This window comes from Thyridium curvatum, assembly GCF_004353045.1.
Source record: "Thyridium curvatum strain D216 chromosome Unknown NODE_59_length_275895_cov_82.984335, whole genome shotgun sequence".
Classification (NCBI taxonomy): domain Eukaryota; kingdom Fungi; phylum Ascomycota; class Sordariomycetes; order Thyridiales; family Thyridiaceae; genus Thyridium; species Thyridium curvatum.
In genome coordinates this window covers 189,950-212,136 of record NW_022156814.1, presented here as the reverse complement: position 1 = coordinate 212,136, position 22,187 = coordinate 189,950, and the positions used below count along the sequence as shown (strand labels likewise).

General features: G+C 55.5%; 8 protein-coding genes across 8 annotated transcripts; 7 read left to right on the top strand and 1 right to left on the bottom strand.

Annotated features, from left to right (window-relative positions):
- Positions 1–523: 523 nt before the first annotated feature.
- Positions 524–1,158, top strand: E0L32_008757 (uncharacterized protein; the record flags this gene model as incomplete). The annotated part of the gene is made up of 2 exons (XM_031143646.1): positions 524–633; positions 678–1,158. 2 exons carry the CDS (start codon positions 524–526, stop codon positions 1,156–1,158), a joined length of 591 nt encoding a protein of 196 aa, XP_030992063.1.
- A 665-nt stretch (positions 1,159–1,823) lies between these two features.
- On the bottom strand, positions 1,824–4,356 carry E0L32_008756 (uncharacterized protein; the record flags this gene model as incomplete). The annotated part of the gene is made up of 2 exons (XM_031143645.1): positions 1,824–3,209; positions 3,262–4,356. 2 exons carry the CDS (start codon positions 4,354–4,356, stop codon positions 1,824–1,826), a joined length of 2,481 nt encoding a protein of 826 aa, XP_030992062.1.
- Positions 4,357–5,609: 1,253 nt separating this feature from the next.
- E0L32_008755 (uncharacterized protein) lies at positions 5,610–7,295 on the top strand (the record flags this gene model as incomplete). Its single annotated transcript, XM_031143644.1, has 4 exons — positions 5,610–5,765; positions 5,944–6,322; positions 6,388–6,734; positions 6,792–7,295. 4 exons carry the CDS (start codon positions 5,610–5,612, stop codon positions 7,293–7,295), a joined length of 1,386 nt encoding a protein of 461 aa, XP_030992061.1.
- A 1,869-nt stretch (positions 7,296–9,164) lies between these two features.
- E0L32_008754 (uncharacterized protein) lies at positions 9,165–10,337 on the top strand (the record flags this gene model as incomplete). Its single annotated transcript, XM_031143643.1, has 1 exon — positions 9,165–10,337. The coding sequence occupies one exon, from the start codon at positions 9,165–9,167 to the stop codon at positions 10,335–10,337; it is 1,173 nt and encodes a 390-aa protein (XP_030992060.1).
- A 941-nt stretch (positions 10,338–11,278) lies between these two features.
- Positions 11,279–11,761, top strand: E0L32_008753 (uncharacterized protein; the record flags this gene model as incomplete). The annotated part of the gene is made up of 1 exon (XM_031143642.1): positions 11,279–11,761. The coding sequence occupies one exon, from the start codon at positions 11,279–11,281 to the stop codon at positions 11,759–11,761; it is 483 nt and encodes a 160-aa protein (XP_030992059.1).
- Positions 11,762–12,869: 1,108 nt separating this feature from the next.
- E0L32_008752 (uncharacterized protein) lies at positions 12,870–13,983 on the top strand (the record flags this gene model as incomplete). The annotated part of the gene is made up of 2 exons (XM_031143641.1): positions 12,870–13,516; positions 13,602–13,983. 2 exons carry the CDS (start codon positions 12,870–12,872, stop codon positions 13,981–13,983), a joined length of 1,029 nt encoding a protein of 342 aa, XP_030992058.1.
- An 839-nt stretch (positions 13,984–14,822) lies between these two features.
- Positions 14,823–18,490, top strand: E0L32_008751 (uncharacterized protein; the record flags this gene model as incomplete). Its single annotated transcript, XM_031143640.1, has 2 exons — positions 14,823–15,266; positions 15,326–18,490. 2 exons carry the CDS (start codon positions 14,823–14,825, stop codon positions 18,488–18,490), a joined length of 3,609 nt encoding a protein of 1,202 aa, XP_030992057.1.
- Positions 18,491–19,679: 1,189 nt separating this feature from the next.
- Positions 19,680–21,904, top strand: E0L32_008750 (uncharacterized protein; the record flags this gene model as incomplete). Its single annotated transcript, XM_031143639.1, has 6 exons — positions 19,680–19,744; positions 19,803–19,918; positions 20,152–20,287; positions 20,369–21,463; positions 21,519–21,642; positions 21,704–21,904. 6 exons carry the CDS (start codon positions 19,680–19,682, stop codon positions 21,902–21,904), a joined length of 1,737 nt encoding a protein of 578 aa, XP_030992056.1.
- Between the last annotated feature and the right edge of the window lie 283 nt (positions 21,905–22,187).

Here is a 22,187-nt window from a genome sequence, read left to right as displayed (position 1 = left end):
GATGTGTATTAGAATGAAGTGCGTGATGAAAGGGCATCGGGAGCTTGAGATTCATACGCGTTTGGCAATGGGTGTGTTGAGATCAAGATCAAGATCTGCTTGAGAAAGAAGATTGTGAGGCGCAAGAGGGTTTCTGCCTGGGTGATCGTGTTGACATTGACGCGTGGGCAGTAAAAGGATGTTGGTCATCGATATATCAGATTGAACTCAGATTTATCTCAGATTGGCCGTCAAGTTCGTTTGACCAACGGGCTGATTAAAGCTGTCTCCAAATTTAGTCCTTGGTCTGGAAAGTCACCCCTCCACACTTCACATGCTTTTTTGCTTCCAGCGACTCACTTGAGGTCAACCACCCTTTCCCCCACAAGACTTCTTAACTGCCACTAAGGTGGTTTTCAGGTGACTTAATAAAACCCAATTCTTCAATACTGGGTCGGTTCAACTGCTAAGTACTTCCTTTAGCAACTTGAATAATCAGACCCTCCACGATCCCATACCGACAGCATTCAGCATCACCTTCGCGATGGCAGCGTCACGATTGAACGGCATGGGTCAGGTTTACGATGCGTACTACCAGACTGCCTGGGCGCATGTAGACAACGACGAGTTTGACAAGGCCAACGAGCTCGCCAAGTGGCTTCTCATGCAACCAGACTTGGGACGGTATCATCAGGCAGGCTGCCACGCCTTGTTGGCTTTCAGCCCCGATTGCTACGTCGAACACGCCCGAAAGGCCCTCGAACTCTACGAATACATGCCCCCGACGGTCGTGCTCTTCAGCTCAAGGAGTCGTTGATCAAGGGTGCGAGAAGGACCCTGGAGAAAGCGGAGAGCGACGCCAAGAAGCATGCCCAACCGCTCACTGAGGAGGAATACGACCGGGCTATGGATGAGTACTTTCAGGTTTTCGAAGCGGCCGAGGCTGCCTGGGAGGAGTCTGGCAAGGAGAGCGACGAGAGGGCTGTCCCAGAGCCCGGTAAGGATGGCTCTGACACCGAGGATAAGTCCGAAGCCCAAGACGCTCAGGGTGGTCCCGCAGTGACGACCACTGACACACAGACTCCTCGGGACGCAACCATCGTCCGGTCGGTTGGCGTTGGCGCTACTAAACTCGACAATACCGCGCCTATGACACCATTCACCCCGGGCATGGAATAGATTTGAGAAATGGGCTAGTTGACAGAAGTCTTTGGACGTCGGGGTGTACTAGGCGGAAAGCTAAAAGGATCTGAGGCGGCTCGTCTTTGTGAATTCATTCAACTTCTTAACCAGCTCCTGGCCTGCAGACAGTGTGTATATTTGTACCCTCCCACGCGCAGAGTATCCTTTTCGGGGCCTTCTCCGAGGTTCCATGGCCTCCTGCTCGTCTTCAGCGTTGAAAGCCATTTGGCCCATGAATCCGCACCATAAATGGCCTCATCATTGATGGAGCGACGAACAAGGCGGTGACAGATAGCGAGCCGCTCAAAAGCTCGTTTCCAGGACAGGCTAAGAACCAAACCAGTCAACTAAAACACTTACTTCCCCCATTACTCACAATCGAAACAATCCTGTTCAGAGCAACACCTATTGGGCAGGAACCCTTGCGTTAGGATACTTGTACATTTATGGTCAGGTGAGATGATGCGGTTTTATTGAAGACCACCGTCATCCGCTATGAGCTTCATGCTTTATAGGATAAGAAATTTGTGTCCAATCAATTCGAATTGTCACCCTCCTTCAACGCCAGGACGCCTTCGCCATCATAGTTAATCCCAAGACATATGTACTCCGTACTTTTGTCCCACACTCTCCCACCTTGGTGAGAACCCCCACGCCATCCCTCACATGCCAAAGACTTCCCCGATGCCATCGCCTTCGTCTGGCGTGACCGCCATCTCCAATAGCTCGTGGGCCAGCTCCACCGTCTCGGCATCGATCCCGGCCTCGAGGACCAGGTCCTCCTCTGCAAAGTTGAGCCGCGCCAAGGTGAGAAGGTAGCGCTGGGACCCGCCGTGGAAAGCCGCCAGCTTGGCCGGCACGTTGGCGTGGTTCGCCGTCACTGGGTCGGTGGCCAGGGTATGCAGGAGCGCGACGGTGGACGAGATGATGGCGTGGAGCAAAGGAACAGGATCCTCGTCCCCCGCCATCTCCAGTCTCTGGGTTGTAGCTGGGTTGACTTTCGCCGCAGGGCTTGCTGCATCTTGCGTGGCATCCGGGTCATCGCCAGCCACGCCTTCCGTCGGATCTTTGCGTCGTGGTACATCTGCTGCTGCTGTGAGTCCTAGCCCGGAGATTTCAGACGGAATTTCCATGTCGTAGAGTGCATCCACCGCACCAGAGAGTGCAGTGACTAATCTAGGGATCGCTACATCGCTCTGTGCCAGCTGCCGCTTGCCAAATTGGCTGAAGGTGAAGCTGATGAGTGTTCTCAGCAGCTCTAAGCGAACCTCGTACGCTCTGTAACTGCGAGGCGGAGCCCATTTCGGAGGGTCAACGAGAAGCTGGCTTGTTTTGTCAATAATGGCGCTGGCGATCAGCGAGACGTCCTTGTCTGGCTCATCGCTAATAGGGCCAATAGAGTCGGGGAGGACCGAGGAGCGCAGCAGCGACAACATCCCCAGGAAGTCGTCTGGAGCTTGCTTGGGCGACAGGATCATAAGCACAAACGTAATCTGCATCAACCGCCAGAACTGGACTTGGGCAGACTCCCCCGATGGTGTCGTTTGGTCGGCGGTGTCCCCAGGAGGAGATAAGCAGCCCAGCGCCACCAGATAGAGCACGGAGAGGATCTCGGTCGTGGGAATCTCAGCATAGAGCTGCTGCACCGCCATGTTAGAATGGTTGGCGAGATCTCCACTGGCTGAATGAAACGCCGGCAACGCGAGGAGGGATATTGTCGTCTGGGCCACAGGCACCAGAGCGTACATGATGCGTGGTGCAATCAACATGGTATCGAGCTGCAGCACGTATAAGATCAAGGCCGAGATGTCGTAAATAGGTTCGTGGTATTTCTCCGACAGGCATTGTGACCATATTTCCAGCAACAGAAGACAAAAGTCTACCGGGAGCTGCGTCACCTCTGCCGCACTGCCCATGGCTGGAAGTCGGTGGAGAATGATCGAGGCAAAGGTTCGGTCGGGATCTGTGGGGAAGGAGTAACGGGCGAAGGCATCAAAGGTCATTGGTCGGTGAGCCTGTCCATGGTGGTCGAGGGCGAGCTTCAAGAACTGGTGAAGAGGATCAGCTTTGCGTAGGAGATAGCGTACTCGCTAAACTTACGTCGAAAGGTAAGGACTCGGGCTGCCGGGCGAGTCCGATTGAAGGCTCAGCCTTTGAAGGCGAGTCATCCAGCATCAGCACATCATCCGAGTGTGTCTCGAGAGCCATAACAGGACTGTCCACAGCCGGGCGCTTCCGCTTCCCTTTGGTGGGCGTCCGCTCAGTGACTGGTATGGCTACGGCGCCGATATCTTTGTTTCTTCGGCCCTGTCCCTTGCTCGGACTGGGAAGCAGCTCGACGTCGTCAAAGCCGTCCGCCACATCCCAGTTGGACCTCCCACCGGCACCCTTCCGCGGAGTGGTGGCTTCGCCGTCCTTCTTGCCCTTCTTCGACTTATTCAGCACTTCCTTGAGGTCCTGACGGGTGAACTCGAGATCGGTGGCGGCAGTTTTCTCGGCAGCGACGGCCATCTCGACCGCGCGCTCCTGTTTGGCGAGCTGCTCGGCATTGAGCTTCTTGAGACGCGCGATCTCGGTATCGTGAGACTTTTGTGCCGTTTCAAACTTTGAGCGCATCAAGGCCGCTTCGCCCTTTGCCGTGTAGAGGTCCGTCTCCAGGGCCCGCAGCCTGGCCTGCAATTCCCTGACATTGTCGTCTTGCTGATTCGGCAGGCCGACCTGAGAGGGTTGGGCTGTGTAGCGGGTGCTGGTTGGTGGAGGTGGGCGAGCGAACTGAGTCTGGGGAGGAGCCGGCCGGGCGAGGGGAGCAGGGCCGGACAGTCGCGGCGGGGGTTGGTATGGCCTCTGCGGCACTTGTGCCTGGGAAGGCGTTTGATAACGAGCATTGGACGACTCCGGCTGCGGGTTCCATCGCTGCTGGCTGGCGAGGTTCGGGACGGTCCGAGGCTGTTGTTGGGGTGGGAGCGGCTTCTCGACGTTGTGACGGACCGGTATCTGTGCAAGCTCATCTATGACGAGGGTATCGTCGAGGTCGTCGTCCTCGAGCACATAGTTGTACTCTGCGGAGTCGAGGGCGGGCTGCTGCTGGGTCGGCAGAGGGCGCTGCGCCTGGGTGAACTGGATGGCGTTGTTCTCGATCTCTTGCAAGGTGTTGAGGTCGAGATCGTCAAATCCATCGTCCGAGAAGTCGTCCATCTCGGCCCGCAAAACCTAGCAGCCTCCGTAGAGCATCCATCTACAACGGGCAGCGCGACAGAGCCGTGGCAGGTAGGAAGATGTTGGCAGGGGCTGACTGTTGACTTGACGTATTTTTGCGTGCTGGTTGCCCCGCCGAAGGAGCAATTAACGCGTCCACGTCTCAATCCAAAGCGATCGCGCGTCGGTCGGGGGACACACTGGTGCGGCGTTAGGCATTGGACAGGCAGGATTACAGGGAGTCGTGCCTGAAAACATGCACTAATAGCAGTGGCCTCCAGGCTCCAGCTGGTGGTACGGAGGGACGTCAGTACGGAGTACGGGATTGCCGACCACCACTACAGAACCCTAGTCCCAACGCCACATGAAGTCATTCTCCAATCGCATTCCGCTGGTTCCAAGCATTGCGAACCTGCAATTCTTATCGATTTTGGAGGCAGCCCGAAGGACAAGCCGGACGCAGCCCTTTGCTGCTCTGCGATCACAAATGAAAGATCTCCAAAACCTCTTCCCTCGATGCAAATGCAACTGCGAGGGGTGGTAATTGTCGGGGTCCAAGACAGTGGAGAACTGGGATGAGCCACTCAGCCACCGCTTGACGTAGCTCGTCCGTGCTCGTCCTAGCTTTCCGAGCTTTCCCAAGCTGAGGCAGCTCTGTGATTGGTGAAGAGCTGGGAATGCTGAAAAGCCAAGAAGCAGGGAAATTCAAAAAAATCGGCATGATGGAGGCCTTCCCCTCGCTCGCAGCCGTCATCATTTCTCGGGGTGTCTCTTTGTGATTGACTTTGCGTGGCGGTCCAACAAGCCTCTCATCTCCTTCCCTTCCTGCACTGCATAGGTGAAAGGCTCCTATTTTCTCGCAACTCCCCGGCAGTCTTCTCTTTTTCCCGTTCTGTCTACAAATACAACTTTAGTCTCGGCGCACGGCATCGCCACGTACCTATTATTTTGATTTCCGCAGCAGGGATTGTCTCTGCTTATCAATTATCTCACCTGCTCCATATCTGCCCGCCAAGCCTCGAGGGTGCTCCTCTCAGCGACAGCTAGCTCCGCCTGCCAAACCACCAAACCCGAAGAAGCCGCAGAAAACGTTTCCTCTCCAGAACCACACCCAAAAAACGTCGATAACTCGGAGACCTCGACCCTCATCCTCGACCTCTGACTCTCGCCGGATCCTCTCCGATATCCTGTCGCATCCGACTATCCCACGTCGTCCGCTCATTAGACTGTTCACTTTCCACACCTAGCCCACCATGTCGGGAAAGTCGCGACGGGGCGTCAAATTCCCCCACAGGACAAATGGCTTCGTTGAGGGCCGCCGCGCCAGCTTTGGCGAGGCCGAGGGCAGCAGCCCCGTCAGTCCGACCAGGTCCAGATCCAATCTGTCAGCTGTCGAGAACACTGTAGAGGTAAGCGAAATGCTCCGTCCTGCGATGCCGCGATGTCGCGATGCCGCGATGTCGCGATGCCGCGATGTCGCGATGCCGCCCCCGCCGCTCCCCATAGAGTGCTGTGTTTCGTCATCGCAATCTCAACCAGCTCTGCGCAATCTCGAAGCTGACGCTGACCGTGAACCCGCGCGCGCAGAAGCAAACGCCCGAGCAAGAACAGGCCGCCGAGTACGAGAAGAAGAAGCAAAACTTCATCACCAGGACCTTCTGGACGTTTGTCATGATCGGTGGCTTCTTCACTGCCCTCTTCATGGGCCACATCTACATCATCCTCGTCATCACCGCCATCCAGATCGTCTGCTTCAAGGAGGTCATCGCCATCGCCAGCGTCCCTAGCCGCGCCAGACAGCTGCGCTCCGCCAAGAGCCTGAACTGGTACTGGCTCGCGACCACCATGTACTTTTTATACGGAGAGACTGTCATCTACTACTTCAAGCATATCGTGCTGGTGGACAAAGTCCTCCTTCCCTTGGCTACCCACCATCGCTTCATTAGTTTTATTCTCTATGTTATCGGTATGTCGACGCGATCCCGACCCGAAGCGCCTCGTGACCCCAATCTTGCTAACCGTGGCCTCCAGGATTCGTTTTCTTCGTCGCTTCCCTCCAGGCCGGCAACTACAAGTTCCAGTTCACTCAGTTCGCCTGGACGCACATGGCCCTCTACCTGATCGTAGTCCAGTCCCACTTCATCATGAACAACGTGTTTGAGGGCATGATCTGGTTCTTCCTCCCCGCTTCGCTCGTCATCACAAACGATATCTTTGCGTACATCTGCGGTATAACCTTTGGCCGGACCCAGCTCATCAAACTGTCTCCCAAGAAGACGGTCGAAGGATTTGTCGGCGCGTGGGTCATGACCATCCTCTTTGGCTATATCCTGACCAATGCCCTCATGAAGAGCCAGTATTTCATCTGCCCTGTCACGGTAAAATTTCCCCTGTCCAAGTATGATATCTCCCAGCGCTGACCATGCCCTCCCCAGGATCTCGGCGCCAACATCTTCACTGGTCTGCAGTGCGAGCCGAACCCGGTCTTCCTGCCTCACACCTACGTGCTTCCCGAACTCCTGTTCCTTCCTCCTCAATACCAACACCTCAGCGTGACGATGGAGCCGATGCAGATCCACACTCTGATCTTCGCCAGTTTCGCGTCTTTGATCGCACCCTTTGGTGGTTTCTTTGCCTCCGGACTCAAGCGTACCTTCAAGATCAAGGACTTTGGACACTCGATCCCTGGCCACGGAGGCATGACGGATCGCATGGACTGCCAGTTCATCATGGGTTTCTTCACGTTCATGTACTACCATTCCTTCATCGCCGTCTATAAGGCCAACCTTGGCAGCATTATGGAGCTAGCCATTACCGGCTTGACAGCCGAGGAGCAGATTGAGCTGGTCCGTGGCATGGGCCGGTACCTTGGGAATCAAGGCATCCTCGGAGAGGATGTGCTGTCGTGTCTGGACGTAACATTGCCTGTCAAGAGGTAGAAAAGGGGCGGTTTTGATTTTCATTTCCTTCATGGCTACGAGCCTTTTTTTTTTTTTTGGGGCGGTCCCGGTTTCATTACCCGATCACAGTATCGGTCAAAAGTATGATGGCGGTTTCGGTCATTGCACGGCATGTCTGACCTTGGGGAGGGCTCAGGAAGCAATTTTGGAAAGACGGATTACGCGTGGGAGAGGCACATACGCTCCCGCTTAATGATATCACCTGCATGTCGCATATGGATTAGGACATTCTGCAGCATGGTCCTTGCAGCGAAAATGATGCAAACCAAAATTCAACTCGGTGTTCATCACACGTTACCAAGCGAGGTATAATCACCCCCGTCACCGCGTTTCCTTGCTTCGAAGATAGTCATCTTGAAAGGTCCCATTCCTAGCTGCAATCATCAAGATCAGGACAACAAGCTGACTTGTAATGATGAGGCCAGAAGTAATACCTACATTTTCACCATGCGCCATCTCGCGCTGAAAGAGATGCCGAGTGACCCCTGGCTTTCGCATTGCTTGGAAGTCTTCCGCCTTCCGGCTAGCCCATTCGCGCACCTTGGATGTCCACGGCTCGCGATACTCTTCAACGGCTCGCACGGTCAGTGGCCTCAGTCAGACTTCTCCAAGAGCTTGCTGCCCCTGACGCAAAGGACCAACCGCCCTGGCCCACGCAAGAATACACATCCTGGTCCCGGTCAAGAGGGTCTTGTTTGGCCTTCGCTTCGTTCAAGACACTCTGAAATGCTATCAAGGCGTACGTCCGTGACCATCCTTAACCCCTTCATCGTTCGCACTCGGATTCGGAACCGGGGGCCGTCTGATTTGATCGCAGGATCGGACCTACCGGAGCTGCAGTAAGCCTAGGACTATTGCTACATACAAGGTGCTTCCCAAGGGCTTCCATGCCGACCGAGCTTGCGGACTAGATGCTCCTGCACCCCTGCAGGTGCTCGGGGTGCATGCCGCTAGGATTGAGGTGCTGTGGTGGCTTTCATAAATGGCGAGGCACGGAAGCCAGATGCCAGTGGAAGTGGACCGCTTCCTCTGACGGCGAAACCAAACTCGCTGCCCCTGCCGTTCTCAGTCTAGGCCAAGACCAAGGTGTGCGAGACCACTTACTCTTCTCCAGCTGTTAGCAGAGCTGGCAGGGGAGGAGAGGCTGCCGCTAGGCCAAACACGCTGAGCTAGATGTGTTACTTCCGCCCCAGGCCTGAAGCCACACTGCGGAGCGGGACACTGGTCGTAGGCAAAGATAGTGCTAGCTAACTATCGGCTGTTCTTAACATGGGTATCAAGCAGTGGGATCATAAAGAATAGGGAGCTGGTGAAGGTGAGGAATGAGTGCGATGACAAGAGAGTCGGTCCTTTGATAGCTTGTGGGGCCTTGATGAACAATAACTCCAACAATCAGAACTCAACTTCTCCAAACTCATGTCAGCTTGTCAAAGCCACTGGAAACTTCCTGTTCTACATCCTTTGAGCAACTAGCATAAAGGCGGCTACAATCAATCTGATTTCATACTTCTATAAATTTATCTGATTCAGTGCTAACTTGCTGAATGACTAGTATTTACTTTTCCATCCAATGCAACCAAGAGCCTGGTCTTAATCAAGATTTAGACAATAATCAGAAATTCCTGAACACTCCTTAGGATCCATTGTCTTCTTCTTTCTTTGAAAGACAGTCCCTTATATAAAGTCCTGATTTCTGGCAAAATAAAAGACAACCTTTCCGACTTTCTACTCACGCCACTCCAAAGACTACTTGGCTTGCACCAGATAGCACAGAATTCTGAAGCACTAAGTTCAAGACTTCATCTCGTTCATCGCCAAGCACAGCTTCAGCAAGCCTCCCCTGCCGAAATGAACACTTCAGCACATCTCTCGTTGTTTCGGATGCCCCTTCACGTGATGGACAAGCTCAAGGATGGGTTGGATAATGTGACGCTCATGGAGCTTCACTCCAACACCTCGGAGGACGGCGCAGGCCTCTTGTTCAACTTCAATGGCCTCAACATCTATGTCTCCGTCTTCCCACCAGATGGGAACTCCGAATCACTGTCAGAACACCAGCCTCGCAAGTCAATCCAAACACACCTGATTCAGCTTGTTGGTCTAGCTTGCACATTTGAGCTGATAGAGGATTGTGAAGAGTCATGGGAAGTGATGAGCATCATCACCGATGCTGGTCGCAAGGCTTTCAGGTCGGCCGCCTGCGCAGCTCTACCATGGCACACTCTCCGGACGGCACATGATCTCATGGTCCCTCCTCAGATATCATATCGGCTTGTCGGAGACGAGAATAATTGCCCTGTCCTCGTGCTAGTCAACAACGAGCAGGAATACGCTACGCCGAGAGCACTTCAACCCAACTATTGGGCAAATCGGCTCATCCCTGCGGAACCCGACCTGCCCCAATACTCGTCCAAAGACTTGCTTGTCATGGAAAAGTTGGGCTCACCTCTCCCCAACTTTGTTGAAGCGCTAGTCCGGACCCACGCTGGACCAGAGGAGATGTTTTGCAGGCTACTCCGCCATCCTGAGGACGACCCTACCATCTCACCCCTCGAGCGAGACATCACGGTCTTGAACGCAGTACACCGGGTCCGCAACATGGCCCCAGCGATACCGATCCGCATCCCCCGCCTCCTGGGCTACGTTACGGACCCCGCTACGGGCCACATCATCGGATACGTCCGAGAGAACATCCGCGGCCGCAGCCTGTACAATGCCGCCCACACCGCCCCGAGCTGGCATCCTCGCCAACTCCAGCGGTGGCTCGCGGCCAGGGTCGCCCGGAGGAGCAAGTGGATGCGGCAGGTCCGCGAGACAGTCAGGCAGCTGCACGCGATGGGCCTGACCTGGGGGGATGCATTGGTAGGCTCTGTCCATATTGACAAAGAGACGGACGATGCGTGGCTGGTGCGATTCTACGTGCCAACGTGGAGATCGGAGGAGAGGGTCTACACGGTGGAGGAGGACGAGGCGAGGCTCCGGCAGCTGGAGGAGGCGTACTTCAACTTTCCAGCGGCATAGGAGACCGGGGATCGGCGCAGCCTTTGGCGAGACATAGCGAAAGATGAATGGAAACATGCACGAGCAACCCCACGGGATAGCAAGCATCAATTTTCATATGTTCAGCAATTGACAGACATAAAGTATATGGAAGCCCAGGGTTGACCATGGAGTGAAGTCATGATTGAGAACCACGGCGCTTAAAATGGGGAGATTCAACCGTCCGCGGGATCTGCGTCCAGAATTAACAGCAATAGGTACCGTAGTCACCGGCAGTTGGGCAAGTCCCGGGCCTTCCAACCATGCACGTAGATGCAAGTTATTGAGCGGAGCGTCAACCTTGATGCCAACTGTGCCTCGAGAGCCAATGAAAGCAAAAGTGGCCAGAGGGATCGAGATCACATGCAAAGCATGAGTACTAGGTACCTACATTACGCTCTTGATGCACGATCCACGACGGGAGGATCAGGAAGAATTCAGGGAATGGTGTGGCAAGTGATGGTCAGATTGATGGACGGACTGCTAACAGAAGTACTCGCGTAGCCATCAAGCCCATCGGTTTTAGGTAATGGGATAGCCCTTCCGAGTTACATGCCAAGGACATGACAAGGAGATCAACAGTTAACGATGAGGTAGCTCCTGATGAACTTCCGTCAACTATTCTGACGCCCGCTTGTGTGGTCAGTGCCACTGGTCACTGACAGACCGGCGCGACTGGCCAGCGAGCGCTTGGTTGGAAGGGGGGGCAGGGATGCCCCTGTAGATAGTGGTCCAGGGGCTAAAGTGGGGGCTTCTGCTCGTCTGAAGCACCCCGGTCGGGCCCCTGGATGAGCCTCAAAACAGCGGTGCGAAACCCGCTGCAATGGCCTCTTTAGGGTTAGCCTCAGCACTCCAGGGCTGGCTTCAGGTTCGAGCTGTTGTTTCAGGATTCCCACAGCAAATAACTACAGCCCACCTGAACAATGCCTTGTGTGTGTGTGTCCTCTGCATTCCCAACAAAGCTCAAGGTGAGGAAAGAAGTGAAGAAAGCTGAAAAGCGCCACTGCGGTGCTACAATGCCGAAAGACCTCGACGGCGGCTACGGTTGGCTGAGGGAAATTGCTGCGGTTTGGCAGAGTCTGGCATTTGGCCGAGATGACTGGCGCCGAGTCGCCCAGACGAGACCCGGAGGCGGGATGTGGCGAGGCCAATCAGGAGCCTTTCGCTGCTGCTTCCACGGCTGTGGTGCCGTTCAAACTGGATGCACAGGGGCTCCGCTCGTCTTCTCCGACGCTGCCATGTCGCATCTGCAGGCGATCCGACAATGCCATGCTCCCTCCCAGACGCATCTCGAACCAGCTTACCCGCCCGCCCGCAGACAGTGTCACTGTGGCCGCATTCCCGCCGCCCGCACTGTCTCTCTCGACCAACGCAACGTGGCTCGACACAGTGCTCCTCGTAGTTAGTTACGTCTTGCAGACACCCCATCTGGGCGCCATGTCCCGGTCGCATCAGAGATGCACCCATGCACTGGTACCCATGCCCAGAAACCTAATTCAAGGAGCCTTCATTCTCCTTCCTTGCATCCTCGGCGGCCATCAACATCCACCTTTCGCGACCGCCACGAGGGGTCAACTACCTAGTTACTCCGTACGGAGTCACACATGCTCTGCTGCCCAAAGAGCTGTCCTGTCAAGGTCTGGACTTGGTCTGGGTAGGCAGCTTGGCAACTATCCCCTTGCTGCATGAAATCTGAATCTGCCCCTTCTGTTCCCCCCGGCCAGGGAACACCATGACGCTTGTGATGCATTCGTCTAACCTTGGCCCACTGCCCTGATGAGCCCTGGAGCTCCTGGGCCTCCTCGACTGCCCTGCCACCCAAGCCCTCGCCGCCTTTTCCCAATCTGGGGCCTGTCACCGTCTTCTTGCACTGACAGTCCCAGATCTCCTGCGCCAGGGATCCACTCATCGGCCCATTCTCAAGATCCTCGAGGGGAAAACATGGCGGTTTTGCCTGCTTGACAAGACCACCGTTGCATGACCGTCTCTCCATTTCAAACCTCCTCGTCACCCTCGCGGCTCTTACCGCCTGCCCTACCACTGGTCTGTCGCTGCTCTCCTCTCGTATGTCTCTTCGGCGTTTCAATGCCCTTCTAATCAGCTTGTGTGTGTGCGCGTCGCCGGACGTGTCTGTCGTGCTTCTCCCCCACTTTGCATCTTCACTTCTCTCCTAATCCTTCCCTTTTGATACCCCCTTCCGCCAAGTGTGCATGTTCGTGAGAAACCAAACACGTACACACGCATTCCTTCCCTTCGCTGGGCAGGTCCCTCATCTTTTGCTTCGACCCTCGGATCGCTTTTCATCCTAATACCTCTTTTTGGCCTCTCTCCAATCGCTCGTTCTACGGAGGAAGACAATCTGAGGAGGCACCTCGCTGCCGACTTGTTCTCAACTTGGTGCGCCATACCGCCGGACGGGAAAAATATCTACCTAATACGACCGCCTTTACCAATTTCCACGGCCACACGATAATCTAGACGATAAGGAGGAACAAGGAAGACGGATTTGACGAGATGTTCTGGCAATCAGTCATCACGACGGGCCTTCTGGCTGCCGCCGGGGCGCATGCCGGCAGGCAACTCGACGGCATTGCCGATGCAATGCTGACACCGCGGAATCAAGGCATGCTGGAGGGCCGGATGGAGTTTTTCGCATCGCCAGAGGGAAGCGCGCCGCACCCGGACCACCCCATCGTCATCGCGAAGCGCCAGTCACCAGACATCATCCTCAACAGCGACGGGTCCCTCAACATGACCGCCTGGGAGAACCTCGCCAACGCCGCCTGCAACGAGGCCCTCCTCAAGCTGCCCGAGTCGACCAACCCCTCCGGCACCTGCATCTGCTACAACCTGCCCGCCCTCAACAACGTCACGGGTGCCTTCGAGGCCGACCTCAGGCTGTATCAGCTCTCGACGCCCTCGGGCGCCTTTGCCGGGATTCCGCCGCAGAACATCCAGGTCGGCCTGACCTACAGGGGCGCGGCGGTGTCGCCCGTGACGCCGCAGACGGCGCAGAAGGCCGTGGCCATGAGGCAGGCTGCACCATCGGCAGCCGCAGGAGGAGCCGGCAGCCAGCCCTTCGGCAACCAGCTCATGCTGCTGCAGACCTACCTTTTCGTGGGCCAGATCGACCAGACCAAGATGAAGCCGGGCCTCTCTATGTGAGTTTTTTTTTTATTTTTTTTTTTTTTACAAAACAGAATTCGGCGCGCTGCCCCTCCAGCAAAGGACTAACCACCCGAGCAGGGCCGAACTCGAAGCTCTGGTCATGCCCGTCGTCACCCTCTCTGGCGTCAACGCCGCCGGCCAGAGGGTGTCCACCAACGTCTCCTCCAACGAGGCCGCCTTTGTCGCCGGCGTCTTCAGCCAAGAGGTCATCATGTCCGACTTTGCCCTCGCCAACGCCGCCGTCGACAAGATCCTCACCCAGATGACCAACCAGCAGGTCGCCTTCGTGCTGCCCGGCGTCAACATCCTGATCTTCCCCACGGGCCTCGTCATCTGCGGCGCCTGGCTTGTCCTGTTTATGGCCGCCGTCGGCTACGGCACCTACATGCGCATGAACTTTAGGGAGCAGTACAGGCGGCGGGCGGCCCGGGCTGGAGTGTCCAAGGCTATGAGGATATAGTTGCGGTGGTCAGGGAGGAGAGGAAGGTATGGGATAGAAGAACGCGTGAGGATATAGATGGCATCGAAGCAGCAAGCTCTTTCTTTTCTCTCTCTTGGGGGTTTGCTGGGGTTTACAGTTTGCACGAGCGTTCATTGTATACACACACCCATAGTCTACCTACGTCTACCGCTTGGTTCGGCCGACGGAGAAGTGGTTTGGAAGCCTTTTACGGGCAAGCCAATATCAAATTCTGTAAAAACCCTTGGTTTTCTTTTCGCTGTATGCATTTCTTCTACGAAGGTTGGGCCACAACGGCACCCATTTCCTCGTGTTGACTTACAGTTACCTCTTGAAGGAGCTGAATTACTGGCGCAAACTTGCAACCCCTTAATTACCTGTGGAAGCTCAAGAAGAACGGGCTCGTCCCTAAAGCGACCACTCTTGCTGCAGAGAATCTGAAACTCCGCCTGAAGTCGAAGGTATGGAGCATTATGCGTTGTGATCGACATCTTAATGCATGAACATGCCGACATCAGACCCGACCCAGCCAAGACGCGAGGGTCCGACAAAGCTGAGCCTCTGGCGGCAACATGTTCAAACGCCCGTTTGCCAGGTTCTTGTGACAAAGCTGGGTGTTTCCTCTCTGTAAGGCCGATTCAATACTCAGTTCCTCTGCTTTCTTTCTCGTTCAGCCAGACTTCTTTGCTAATTGTTTCATCTGCATCTCCAGTTAGAGCCAGTCGCGGAAGAGAGCACGACAAGCCCAAGCTAGAGCGGTGGTGATTTCCGGGAAATAAATCGAACCTTCTACTTGCCATACAATTATTGCTTGATTGTGCTTCTCGTCCTCTTTCAGAATGGCTTCGGTTCCGGATCTTGTGTCGCAGATGCACGACACCCTCACGACTATCCATTCAACTCTTGCATCGCTATCAACCACTTCACACGCAGAGCGCCTCGACGCCCTTGAGCACCAACGCGAACAGGCTCTATCATCTCTATCATCTACTTTCGAGGCCGAGAATGACGATCTCGCCCACAAGCGTCGGGCTACCCGGCAGGAGATTGCGGAGCGTAGGAGGAGAGAAGACGAAGAGAGAGAGGCAGCTCGGAGGCGGGAAGATGCCGAGCTAGAGAATCAAGAACTCGGCGAGGATACCGAGAGACGAAAGAAGTTTGACAACGAGAGAACGGGCCTGGAAGAAGAAGTGGAGAAGGAGATGGAAGGTGTAGAGAGAGAGGCTGGAGCCATGTTGGAAGAAGGAAGACGTACCTTGGAGGCTCTTGAGGAGAAGCGCAGAGTATGCCGCCACTTGATGACCCGCGTTTCCTGTGCTGGACTGGACTGACACTTTACCAGGAGCTCAATCGCTTGATTGATGAACAGCTCAAGATGCCGCTGCCTGCTGCCCCGACAAGACGAAGGGGCCGGAGCAGCCTCGACCAGACGCCCTTGAACCAAGCAGTGGCCGCCAACAGTAAGCCGCCCGAGTCTATAGCAGACATAACTGACCGGAACGTCAGTAGTAACACTCCATTGAAGGCTCGTGAGGCAGACACAGGATCTGCAACGGCATCGGAACCCGTCAGAGACGTCGATATTGGCGGCATTCGGGCCTTGGACAAGCCCGAGACCGAGACCGAGGTGACTCAAGGGCATGACGATTCCGCAGGGGATCCGCCATCATCCCCAAAGTCAAGACCTAGCTCGCTTCTTGGAAAGATGGGCAACGCAGTCTTGTCACTTGTTGGATCCAGCGATAACGACGAGGAAAAGAGACGGTCAGGCAGCCCCGAGGGGTATCGTCCTGAGTGGTCTGCACCAGGTGGCTACCCTCTATCGGATGTCCAATCACCGCTGGAAAACACTCAGGTCAACAGTCCGGTTGCTGAAACCGATCATGGTCAACATGTCCCAGACCCTGAGCCTGATCTCGTCTCCATGGCCAAACAAGTACCCCTCCCGGAGGACCGCGATGCCCAGTCGGCAGACGACATTCAGCAGGATACTGTTACTCCAGCCGGCGACCCACATCTAGACGTCGTTGATCGCAATCACAACTTGGAGATGCTAGACGCAGGTTCTGCTCCAGAAGAGATGGACACATCTGCCGTTGGGAAGTTACATCAAGATCAAGATGTTGTGCCAGAAGCGCAACTCGATCTCTCCGGCAAGGAGCCCATAAAAGGAACTATGACGCATGGAATGGATGAGCCAGAACGCCTGGTACTGCTGAGAAGCGAGAGCGACATCCGTGCACGAGAATCGGACACGGATGGACAACAGATGGATGCGGATGCAACTGTGCAAGCCGAGACAGAACATGTCATTGAGGAGACACCAGATTCCGAGGTCGGCCAGGGTTCTCACCAGGAGGGCGTCGTCGGCTCCAGCGAAGAACCTGGCTCTGCTCTGTTATCCGCAGACAAGCTCGAAGTGGCCGAGCAAATTGCCTCACACACAGACCATCCCTTTCGAGAGGACGACGATGGGGGAGCAGTTCCATCATCAGAGGTGGTCCACGAGGACATCGTGGATCAGTCCAGCGACACCAGCACCGCCGTCGATGAGCACGGCCCAAACGACAATGCCTACCAAGAATCAGTTGAGCATGGTAGCGAAGGAGCAGCGGACGAGAAGCTTTATCACAGCGACGCATCCAGTCCGGTCCGAACTCCCAGGTCGGCAGTGGGCCATCACGAATTGGATGGCACGACCGTGGAAGAAGTGATTGACGCCGACAGAGCGCTGAGCCCAGTGCCAGGCCAGTCCAAGCTGGGCCACATGGAGCAGGAAAAGAAAAATTTTGCCCTGCCTGAGCCAGCCTCGATACATGTGAATGGTGAAACTGGGGTGGACTATTGGGACGAAAAAGCCACGGCACCTCAGATTGAGTATGTCCCCGGGGGCGGTGCCACCTCTGAGAACGATCCTGAACATTCGCAGGATTCGACAACTGCCCACGAGCCTCGAGCTTGTGGTGACGTACCCGTATACGAAGATCGCGGCGCGATAGATGAAAGTGCCGATGGCCCGACGTCACTCGTTGAACAGCTGCCAGTTAGCGATAGGTCTTCTGCATCTGAAATGTTGGAAGAAACTGGTACAAACCAGTCACGCCTCATCTCTGACGAGACAGAGACCGAGTCTTCCACCCCCATGGCATCCAGTAGCCTGACGGAGAAGGAGTCAGACATGTTTGTCACTCCACTGGAGTCCGCTGTAACAGAGTTCCCCTCCAACCCAGATCTGGCGACAGTCGAGTTGGACCAACATCGAGTGGATCTGGCCAACAAGCCTCTGAAGCGTTCCGGGGCAGATCAGGGAGAACTGCAGCATCCCAGTACCGATATTGGCGACGGTTCCAATGGGATTGAGAGTGAAAGTGCTGCTACTGTTCAAGGGCAAGAACATCTCTTCGATTTAGATGACGAAGAGGAAGATGATCAGGGGTCAGACGTGGAGTATGGGGACAGAGCGAGTGACTCGGAAACCGTTGAAACGTTGCCTCGTGAAAGAGAAAGTGATCGTCATCTCGACAATGGCCATCATACATCAGCAACGAGTTTGGAGGGCATCCCCGACAACAGCTCTGCTGAGGAGAAGACGAAGCCCTTTCTCGGCGGTGCAAAAGAGGAAACTGCAGCAAAGGCAGCAATTGACAGCAGCCAAACTTTTTGTGCGCCCCTTCAGTTTCAAGAGATGTCCCTGCCTCATGACGAACGAAGGGAAACGGACAAGAGATTCGTGGTCGACAAGAGCAGTCCGGAGGACAACGCGACAGGAACATCTCAAGGGAACGACGAGCGTGTGAACACCGGGCTCCAGCCTTCGCCGCTGAGCCGAGATGAGATGAAGTCGCCTGTCAAGGGCCTAGCCGACAGCCGCCATGCTCCGGCGAGGCCAGCTCCTCCTCTCACGCCGCCGAGGCAAACACCAAAGCGGGAGAGGCAAGACTCAGACGCCAGTCTGTTTACTCCTCGTGATGTGACAAATATTCCGTGGCACTCGCGGAACGAGATGACCCCGGTGTCGCTGCATGACCGCACCCTGTCGTCAGCTTCCACGTCTGAGCCCCTGTACGATCCGCCGCTCGGCGGCAATTATGATTCGGACATCCGGGAGACTGGAGACAGTGCTTCTGTCGCTCATGGCAGGAACAGCCAAGGAAGGACCGCGATGTTGGCAAAGTGGCAAGAGCGAGAGTCCTCCCCAGCGATCACGCCACCGCCTCAGCCGGCAAGCAACCGCAGCTCGGTTGCCTCGGCAGCATCGTCGAACCTCTTCCAAAAGATGCGCAACATCTTTGAGCAGCCGCAGGGGAGCAGCACGCCCGTTGGTTCGAGGCACAATTCTGTAGGCGACGGCGGGAGTCCCACACTAACGAGGCCGGCGTCGGGTACCTGGCTTCGACGACAGGAGGCCACCGCTGCCTCGGAAAAGCAAAGATTGCTCGGCGAGGACGAGGATGAACAGCACCAGCGGCGGGTAGACGAAAGGAGCGCCCTGCTGAGCTCGTACTGACCACGCTCGGCCCACCGCGCAGAGGAAAAACGTACAACGGGACCCGTGCTGCACCGCCTGAGTGCGACAGTGGACGTCGACGATCTGCCGGACACAGATGACGAGACCAGCCGCGCGCCGTGGGGCGGTAGCGCGGGAGCTGAGGTCCGGGGTATCACGCGGAGTCATGGTGGCGCTCAGGGGGAGTGGCGGCTGGCTTGGCTGTGGGTCGAGGGCTGGAGGGAGAGGCTGCGTAAGAGCGGCGACATCGTGGAGAAATCTCGGTGGGAGTGGCGCCTCGAGGAAACCGTCGGCAGATCGGTCGAGATTGCTAACGTCCCAATCCAGTCGAAACCGAGGGTGCCGGCGCTCAGGATGGCTGGCAGGCGTTTGGGTGACGTGCAGCGCAAGTCGGTGCATTTCATATAAGGCATATATTAGCGATCAACGGTCAAACGCAAGTTTCATTTTCATTTTGAGATACTTGAGATCATAAACACGCAAGGAGGTCAGTCATCATGAGTCATAGTGTCTGTTGCGATTGACGACTTTGCCCTGGATGTAATTAGACCTCGACACTTCGACACTGAATGTTTGTACGGAGTATTCAGAGATCCCATCTACCATGCTGGGAGGAAAAGCCTGCTATAGTGAATCATGCAGACTCTGATCTCGGCACCACAGGGAGAACTTCAACCCTACCCCGGTATGGAGAGGATGTGTTTCTTGCATGGCAGTGGAGAAGGCTGAGCCAGATACGGCATCGTCCCTCATGACTATTTGATTGGCGGGACCCTCATCTCGAGGCACGCTTGGAGGGAATACCAGACCCATGGAGCTGGGTTCGGATGGCATGGTCCGCAATCAAATGCACTTTTCGATTTTCAAACCAAGTGACGGAGATCGAAGCGAATGTTCCTTTTCCTTGCTGTGCCGCATGCAGATCTCCGCTGTCGTTCTGGGCGATTGCTTGTTTCTCACACTGTGAACCTGCCGCGCATACTTCTAATTCGGTACTTCAACCTAATTGAATCTGTCACAGAAGCCCACGGGACGCCCCAAGTTAAACTGGAATAAAGTTAAAGTTGTGCATGATCTAGCCGTCGAGCCATCGGGAGGGGAACAATTGTGGCTCGGTTAGCAACACGACTGATTTGATGAGTGGTCAGACACAACTGCCGAATTCATGCCAGCAAGCCACTGCCCCAGAATGGTTGCCTCGATGAGTCGGGGTTGGGGCCAGGTTGGGGTAAACCTGAGTAGCCATGAGTTGGGGTAAGTTGCCAAGAAACACGCTGGTTGGTCGATGCCTGGCATGCTAGGACACGCAAAGGGACATAAGTGTCAAGGCCAACTCCAAATCTCTCGTTTACCACAGGACACTTATCCAGTATTTCTCCGCACACCAGAGCCTGATAGGCCTGTCGCGGAGAGCCAAGACAATACCTTGTGGGTCATCCACTTCTAGACCTGTCCGAACACATCTCCACGCCTAACAGTCCACCACGAGGAACCGGCATCGACAAAGTGGGCGCCAGCAGAGATTTCTTTCTCGTGATTCTTCCTTAAGAACTCGCCAGACTCCTGTCGCGTCGGGCCAGGAAAGTCTGCGATCATCGACTGCCTCTCGTATCCACAGATAGCCCTGCTCTTTGCGACAACACTTTTCGCCTCACTTCAAGCAATTCTCCTCTATTTCCCTCTTCGCAACACTTCTGTGGAGAAGGGACGGGAGATGGCCAAGACTGATAACGAGTGGCTCAGCAAGCCCTTCCTGACCTCCCTCTTTCTAGGTCTAGGGGGCTTCCTTTATGGCTTGTAAGTCAGATCATTGCACCAGGAGCTTGGGCTTTTCGTAACCTTGTGGTTGGGGACTGTGGCTGACTGGTGTTTCCACAGCGACTCCGGTATCATCACCCCGAGTTTGGCTCTCAAGACCTTCCGAAACTATTTTGGCAACCCTGCACCTCCTCTCACAGGTGCCATTGTGTCGCTCTTCCAAGCCGGAGCATGGCTCGGCAGCGCTTCAGTGGGCATTACTTCAGATAAGCTGGGCCGTCGCAAGGCCATTGCCTTTGGCTGCGCGTTCGGTATCATTGGTGCCGCTTTGATGGCTGGCGCCACTCATGTTGCTATGCTCATGGTTGGTCGTCTGCTCATCGGTTTTGCTGTTGGAACGGTCACGGGCGTGGCACCGGTTATGGGTGCTGAGATTGCCAAAACTTCAGAACGTGCCAGAGTTACTGCCGTGACACAAATGATGGTGGCATGGGGCTTCTTCGTGGCGCTATGGACTGGAGTCGGCGAGGGGAAGTGGCAGAATAGCCAGCAGTGGCGACTCGGCTTCGCCATTCAGGGCATTCCGGCCGTCATTCTCTGCATCGGAGTCTTCTTTATTCCAGAGTCCCCTCGTTGGCTGCTCCTCAAGGGCCGCACCGACGATGCTAACAGGGCCTTCCGGGCCTACCACGAGTCCAGCTATCAGGACGAGGAGCGCCTCATGTCTGAGTTCACCATCATCCAGGTCAACATTGCCGAAGAGCTGTCGGCTCAGCACCGCCTCAGCTGGGCCGACCTTTTCAAGACGCCGGCCTTCCGTTACCGCCTGTTCGTCGGTTGCTTCGTCTGGGCGGCCGCCATGTTGGCCGGTATTACCTTTGTGCAGTACTTCCAGACCTCCATCTACGCCACCCTCAACTACACTGAAGACAGGCAGCTGCTCATCAGTGGTCTGTACGGCTGCGTGGCTCCCATCGCTTGTATCATCTCCTTGTTCTTCATCGACAGGGTCGGCCGCAAGAAGATCCTGGTTTCCAGCTCTGCTACTCTTTCTCTTGCCTACATGATCATCACCATCATCGCGGCCAAGTTCCCCGCCATTCCCGGCAAGCCGACCAACGAGGCAGCCCAGCGCGGCCTCATTGCGTGTATTTTCTTTGTTTCCGCCAACTACTCTGCCCTTCTGGGACCTCAGACGTGGGTGGTTCCACCCGAGTAAGCTCAATCTATTCACTATCTATGCCCGGAATAAGGTCTAATATCTCAATAGGGTGTTCACGACCGAGCTCAGGGCCAAAGCGAACTCTATAGTGCAAGTCATTCACTACTCGATCAGCTTGATCATTGCTCAATGCTCACCCATTGCTCTCAAGGCTGTTGGATATAAGTACTACGTAAGTTTGGAACCAGTGGATGACCTGGACCGGACTGTAGCTGATCTTTTTTGACTTACAGATCCTGTTCATTCTCACTAACGCCCTCTGCGCCCTCGTGTTCTTTTTTGCGTACCCCGAGACAAAAGGCAAATCTCTCGAAGAGATCGATGAGATATTTGGCGACGTCAAGATTGTGCACGAAGAGGAGATTGGCGGCTTGGGTGAGAAGCACCTGGTCCAAGAGACTGTGAGCAACACGGAGGCTCGTGCCACCCATTAAGCGCTGGGCAGCACCCTTGGGCGCGGAAGACTTGCAGATCCGTCAAGTAACTATCGCCCAAGGCGGGATAAATCGGATTCTATCTGCTGTCATTGGAGTGTCTGACTCTCAAGGGGCCGAGGACATTCAGGGGGCTCGGCCGCCCGGGTGGATCGCCCGGACGGTCGTCGGGGTGGGTCTAGAGGGCGGTGTGGTGGGGCATAAACCTCTCCGCTTACTAATCTTGTCCTGGGGTTGTAGGTACGGTAGTGCTACTAGTCCGCTAATTCAACTATTACATGGC